The sequence below is a fragment of the Amblyomma americanum genome, chromosome 6 (genome assembly GCF_052857255.1).
Source record: "Amblyomma americanum isolate KBUSLIRL-KWMA chromosome 6, ASM5285725v1, whole genome shotgun sequence".
Classification (NCBI taxonomy): Eukaryota; Metazoa; Arthropoda; class Arachnida; order Ixodida; family Ixodidae; genus Amblyomma; species Amblyomma americanum.
Genome location: NC_135502.1, coordinates 200,160,031 through 200,167,125, shown reverse-complemented (window position 1 = coordinate 200,167,125; position 7,095 = coordinate 200,160,031). Strand labels below are relative to the sequence as shown.

At 45.8% G+C, this 7,095-nt stretch overlaps 1 protein-coding gene across 1 annotated transcript; it reads left to right on the top strand.

Moving 5' to 3' along the window:
* Nucleotides 1-213: 213 nt before the first annotated feature.
* Nucleotides 214-1,279, top strand: LOC144095691 (uncharacterized). The gene is made up of 2 exons (XM_077629351.1): nt 214-539; nt 964-1,279. Exons 1-2 carry the CDS (start codon nt 214-216, stop codon nt 1,277-1,279), a joined length of 642 nt encoding a protein of 213 aa, XP_077485477.1.
* The last annotated feature ends 5,816 nt before the right edge of the window (nt 1,280-7,095 follow it).

Below are 7,095 nucleotides of genomic sequence, written 5' to 3'. Positions count from 1 at the left end.
ACAAGTGCTCTAGCAACTGCCGCTGCTGCCGCAAGTTGTAGCGGTGCTGTACACCGCGAGCGCTGGATTTTCATCCGGAAAGAGAGGTGGTTTGAGGTCACCTTGCCTCACCTCGGCGAGAACTTTTTCAAGCAATCGTTCCGCGTCTCTCCAGCTACTTTCCGCTTTATAGTGGAAGCGTGCCGGCCCTTGCTGCTGCGCGAGGATACCGCCATGAAACCGGCGATTTCCGTCGAAAAGAGGGTCGCCATAAACTTGCACAAACTGTGCTCGTCGGCGGAAGACCGGTCGATCGCGAACCTCTTTGGAGTCGGCCGGCCAACAGTAAACACCATATACAGAGAATTCTGTATGGCAGTAATTGCTCACCTTGAGCCCGACTGGCTCACGACGCCATGCGGAGAGCGGCTCACTGACCACATCAGTGAGTGCAGTGCCGTGCTGGACTTTCCACAGGCAGTTGGTGCGTTGGAGGGCTGTCATTTTCCAATCTCGCCGCCGATGGAGAAGGCAACAGACTATTATAACTACAAAGGATGGTAAGGTTTCCCAGTTTAAATCATTTTTATTTCTTTTCTTGGCGGGCCGACACTGACACGCCGTTTGCAGTGAACATATCACTATTAGTTACTGTCTGTTCACCCTTTGCAGTAACTTTATCACTGCTGAAATGGTTTTGCACGCGTAAAATAGTGCCATTCAATCTTGCTTTATACTGCTGATGATATTAGTGCATCATCAGTTTTCGCCCCTACTGTATACTATATATTTCAAGATTGCACAGCAGGGTTCTTGTAAAACAGACGAATTATCTTTAGGCATGTTTTCTGAGCCAGGAAGCCACCTTGAGACAGCTTTGGTCACTGCACGCAGTGCAATATCTGCTGTTGACAGAAATGGGGCATTACAAATATTATTACAGCTGAACTATGACTGACTTATGTTATTGTTGTTACTTTGCAGGCATAGCGTCATACTGCTGGCCCTTGTTGACCACAAGTACAAGTTCCGCTTTGTCAGGGTTGGCACACCCGGCCGCTGCCACGATGCATACGTTTATGAGCAGTCCAACCTGGCAGAGTTTGTGGAAAGCCCGGAATTTCAGTCGCCTGTGGCAAACATCAGTGGTACACCAGTCGGGCCACTCATACTTTGTGACCAGGCTTTCGCCCTGACATCACATCTAAACAAGCCATTTAGCCACAGGGCCCACCTGGATGATGAGATGAAGGACCTTAATTACCGTCTCTCAAAAGCGAAAAAGCGAGAAGAGTGGTAGAAAATGCCTTTGGGAGGATGAAGGCTCGATACTGCTTGAAGCGAATGGAATGTGACCTGGACAATGCTCCTGATGTGATTCGCGCCTGCTGTGTGCTGAACAATATTTGTGAGGAGTTTAACGAGCCTGTCATGCCACAGTGGGTCTTCTCCGTCAGAATGACCAACGCGCTGTATGAGCAGCCAGAGGACGTCACGGACACTGCAACCACAAGCGGAGTTTCAGCTCGAGCCGCTGTTGTCCGGTACTACAAGGAAAGGGCAGAACATCGATGTAAATGCATTGCGTGTTGTGCAATATGTTATATAGTCTGTTGTGCAGTGTTGTGCTGTGTTCGTAAATTGTAAATTGTGGGGCGTAACATCCTGAAGCAACGCATGGGCTATTAAGGACCCCATACTGGAGGGTTCTGGATTAATTTTGATCACATGGGCTTCTTTAATGTGCAGTGACATTGCACAGCTCACATGTGCATTTTGCATTTTGCCTACTTCGAAACACAGCCGCTGCAGCCAACAGTACACCTGGGTCCTCTGACTCAGTAGCCGAACCGCATAACCACCTAGTCACCGCGGCAGGTGTGCTATGTTTCCAATGCACTTAACACTTTTAGTTTGTGTATTTCCATCACATGACTGCAGGTTATTGAACATGTGTGCAGTGTCTGGTGCCTTGTTTGCCATTTCTGTATTGTGCTTATTGTTTACAGTTTATTCCCACCACATGAGTGCAGGATATTGAACACATTTGCAGTGTCTGGTGCTGTTTTCCATTCTTTGTTCTATATTTTCACTGCATTTTTATTTCGTTTTTTTTTCACACTGCTGTAAGTTATCGAACATAGCTGGTGACCACCTGCAAAAATGCTTTGGAGAACTTTATTTATAAAGCGTTAACACAGTGTTGTTGCTGCAGAAAGGTATCTGCCATACTTAAACTGGTAAACTGAGTTCAAGCTTATTGTTCCGTTAAGAAAAAGTGACTGCTTTCGCCCACCTGCTCCTAATGAGCACGCTCAATGCCTTCATGTACAACGATGATGGTAGTGGCCACATAGATCTCAGACATGTGGTTTGAGAGAATGCCACATTGCGCGTGAACTCCACAAGAGAATGCAAACGGAGAGGTCGAGCCCCGGGAAATTCGACATTGCTTCCTGTGTAATTGCACAATGAACATGGTCTCCGATATGCCCTGTTACCCTTCAAAAAACACAGCCCCGCTGGTACTCATGTAATAACTTTGCAACATTAAACCATGATGTTGCATACGTCTGGCAGATGAAACTCACCTAGATGCCGTGTGGGTGAAAGCAGTTGTGTCCCAGTAAGCTGCATCGAGGACTATTAACCACCAGCAATGCAAGTGTGTGTGCACATTGTTATGAGGCACTTTATCTGCCTTGAGAAATCGCTTCCATGCTGGCATGCTCATGATCAGAGCTTTCCTGTGGAGCCTAACCATCTTGTTGTAAAAATTTAACCCATTGTTGTCGGTTGCGGCCATACATGTGGAGTTTGGCTGGTAAACGAACCCCACATTTCTTGTTTTGTTCGAACAACATGACCATTAGCATGCATCTGCTTCATGCTCAGCCTGCTAGCACTACGCTGCTGATGAGAGTCAACATGTATCTCGGATACACCATAATGGATTCCTGGGTCATCAAAGAAGTAATTTATTCAGTGTGACGCAAGCTTCAACATCACACAACTGCATACCTGTAAACAAGTAACTGCTTTCTTACTTTGGTATCAGAGTACGACATTTGCTATCTCCGGAAAGTGCTTCCCGGCAGGGATGTGCATTTGTATTGGGCGTGGGATGTGTGCCGGCAGCTATGGACACGTTGCCAAGAGTGCGTCTCTGTAACTGTTTTTAGCAGTAGTAAGAGACGCTTCTGCACTATTTAAGGTGCATGTCAGACACATAGCTTTTTTCACATCATGATCTCACCCAGCTACGGTAGATGCTTGTTCAAAACAGGAGACACATGCCTGATCGACTAGGTTGTTATGCACCACTTCTGCCCGAGCCGCACTGACGCAGGGCTCCTCACATGAATACACTACGCTGTGTGTGTACATACGTGTCTGTCTTTAAAAGTCTCTGCCTTGACACCTTCCTTAATCTCTTTTGCGCACTATCCAGGTGGCCTCGCTTTTTCGTTCCTTACTCTAACCCTTTCAGAGATGTGCAATCTTCCCGCGCATCGGCTGCCGGCATGTATCCCATGTTCACTTACAACGCGAAACTCTGTCAGGAACAGCATTCCGCAGATATGTGGATTTCTTCTCTTAGAGCATGCCTTGTGGCACTGAAGTAGCACCAATGTCAAGTATAGACTTTGAATTTCATGCAATTTCTTTTAGGGCAGGCAAAAAAAACTATGAAAATGGTACAATGTTGCAAACATTTCAAGCAGCTATTTTTCAAGTTGTTGTAGACGTCTACAACTTTCACTTAAATCTTTTCTTGAAGCTAACATTTAAAATTTAGCTGTTAGTCTTCGCTAGTAAACTAACTGTGCAGAAAAAAAATACTGCAGACTAGTCCAGCCAACCCTCTAAAGCACTCCGTTGGCCTCGCTTGCCTAGGACGCTCCGCATTTTAAAAACTTGGTTACATTTAGCTGGGATGCCCAGAGTTACTGCCGTCGGCACAAATTTGAAAGTGTATTGATTGCTATAAAATACTGCTTGACATCTGTGGCTCACGAGAGGCCTGCACTTCATCAGAAAGGGAAGAGTTCATTAGCATCATCCACAAGAATTGCAGGCTCCATTATGTATTACTGTGTACTTAATACATGGCGTATTATTGCACATTACAACACAAGACTATTGTGCACCACATACAATGTTTCAGTTTCTTGCATATTGTATTTTTTAGCTTGAAAGCAACTTGACTGCTTAAAATGCCATAAAAATACATGAACAATCTAGATGTGACTTTGCTCCTATAGCAAGGGAGATCGAAAAAAATCTATCTTAATGTTTTTCTGAAATTTTTGTACAGTTTAATGCACGAGGATGAATATATTTTATTGTGACAATGTTTCCGCATCACATGCGGCTCACCACTAGGAAGCTGTCTGTAGTGTGCATGTCCAATGCAGAGATGGCAAGAAATCACTGTTGAAATGTTGCTAGGGTTCAGTTGCCTTCTAGTTTGCAGCCACCTCTTAAGGATGGTTTGCAGGGGTTCAGCGTCCCAAAGCGAACCAGGCTATGAGGGACGCCGCATTGAAGGGCTCCGGAATTTTTGGTGTTAGAACGTGGAGTTAACTGTTCATCAGAGGTACACGTTTTTTTTCAGCATACTCTAGCTATATGCAATCTTCAGAGGAAACATTTCGCTTCTTGATTTGCTGTATGCTCACGCAGTACGTCTATCTGTTGTCCCATTGCTCGTAATCACAAAGCAACCCAGAAACCAGCACATTACAGGGCCACGGCTTTGTTGTGGGGCTTTTGTAATACTGGACACATGGCATACTAAGGATGCTGATAATTGTTCCGAGTAACACTTCGAGCAGGCTCAGACATTCAGTGTAGTGAACTGTTTTCAATGTTCTTGGTTCTCTTATTTTTTCAAGGCTACACAACATAACATTCAGTTCTAAAAATTAATGTGCTTTGCAGTATGTTCTTTTCCACTCGTTCTATGTGACAGCAATTCTGAATTAAAGCTTTGTATCCTCTCTCTCTCTCTTCGCACGAACATGTGTGTCATTCCTGTACTTTGTTTTTGGTGTGGCGTTCTTGTAACATACAGTTTAGTCTGTATCAGTGTAGGACTGAATCCATACACAATGGTAAAATCGCACCATGGACGTAATGGCTGAGTTTATTTATTTATTTGTTTACTTAGGGTGTTTTAAAGAATTTAGTAATGACATTGACCATCTTCTCCTGCAGCTTGTACTGCCGCTCTCGCAATACCACCTCTGTAGCATGAGAAGCCTCCAAGCTCTCTCTCAGCAGCCCCTGCTCTGTGAGCAGAGCGTGCTAGAATTCTGTCGCACATGTGGCACGCTTCCTCTTGCGCAATGGTTGCTGCTGCTGAGGAGACGGTTGTTGTTGCGGCGGAGTATTTTCATTCCCCTCCGAAGTGCTGCTGTTGAGGTTCTGCGGCCTGCTGATTTCCGTTGAGGCTTCAATGGCATCACTTGCAGGCGTGGCAGTGCGGCTTCTGGTACTATTGGTGCCATGCACCATTTGTCCAATGAGGTGCACAAATAAAAAGAAGCTTTTTGAGTTATGCAGGTGATTATAGCTTGTACGAGGCAATTTATTTCACTGGATTTTAGAGGCGTGGTTAACCACGATATGTACTTCAGTTTATACAGAGAATATCCTGCACGTTTTGTAGGATATGACAGCCAATGCAAAATGTATTTTTATACAGCAGGGCAATATGAGACAACAAAATCATTGTTCCACCTTTTGCTAGATGTCTGTACAACGAAATGCAAGCTACTTACATGTTCTACAGAACTCTGGCCACCACAGCTGGACTCCTGGGCCAGCGTAGGATCATTTACCGGTAAAGACCCAAGAAAAGAATGAAGACGCTCAAAATGCGGCCAGCTGATGGCACCGGAACCGGTCGTCTTTCTAGTCTTGAGAAAGTGCCTGCACAAATTGAATGTTTTGTATGACACATACCGCACTACAGAAAACAGCTGCAAAAGGAGTGTTTTAAAACTGAGGCCGGCACAATGAGACCAGGCTTCCGTGCCTACAGCTGGGACAAACCATGCTAAAACCACAACACAAAAGAGAGCACATAGCACAGGGGTTTGTGTTGTGGTTTTAGCCCATTATAACTTGGCCTCTGTAGATGATCACCAACAAGCCCGACATTAGCTCTTGTTAAAAACTGGGAAAAAAGTTTCATAATGCAGATTCGCGGATAAGAGTCGAATTCTGCGTTGCCTCGCTAGCTAATGAGCTTGCATTCGTTTGGTAGGATGGAGAAGGTGTGTACCCTCGAATTTTGTGCAAAATGCATGAACGACATTATTTTTCCGTGAACCCGCATCCCGTAAATTTTTGTTCCTGTATGTCTGTACACAGTCAATATGGTTATCGGGTGCACGTCAACTGGGCTTGACAAAGTGTACCAACGTGGCTTTTTCGCTAGCTTTGCCGTGACACCCATTGACACTGCATAAAAACAGTCGGAGGTTAGGGGTATCCTACACCTCGCCATGCAAACATGTGATGCACAAAACTCTGTCCTATCGCCACGTCTCTCTTCTTCCACCTCTCTTTGTGCAAGTGTAGTTCATTTAATGCAAAATAAACCCACTCGCCGAGACGAAAGTGCTTATTTGTACACAGAACCGCTGAGGCCCAGCACTGACAGCGAAAATCGTGGCCATAATCATACGCTGCTAGCATCGGTGAAGGAACTGCTTTCACGACTTATTTAGCGAAAATTAGGTGCCGCATGATACATAGGCTGCCAGATGTCTGGTGCGCTCGCGTACAAACGGCAATTTCCTCGTTGGCCTACAGCAGACCGCTGAAAACCAGCCGCGCCCATTGCTCCGCAATGCCTTTGTAGACGCCGCTGTTGCGTTTCTGGCGCCTTAAATCGTCGAGGCGGTCCTCCCACAGGTCAATCAGCACGGAAGTCTCCTCTTCCTACCATAGCTTCCGAGGACGCGAAGCACCAGCAGGGGATTCCATTGCGAACAGCAGCAAAAACACTCGGCGACCAACGCACGTGCGAGCCGGGTTGGCGTTTGTTTACCACTGGCAAAACGGGCATGCCGGGTTTGCGGTGCCGAGAGTACGAACACCGCT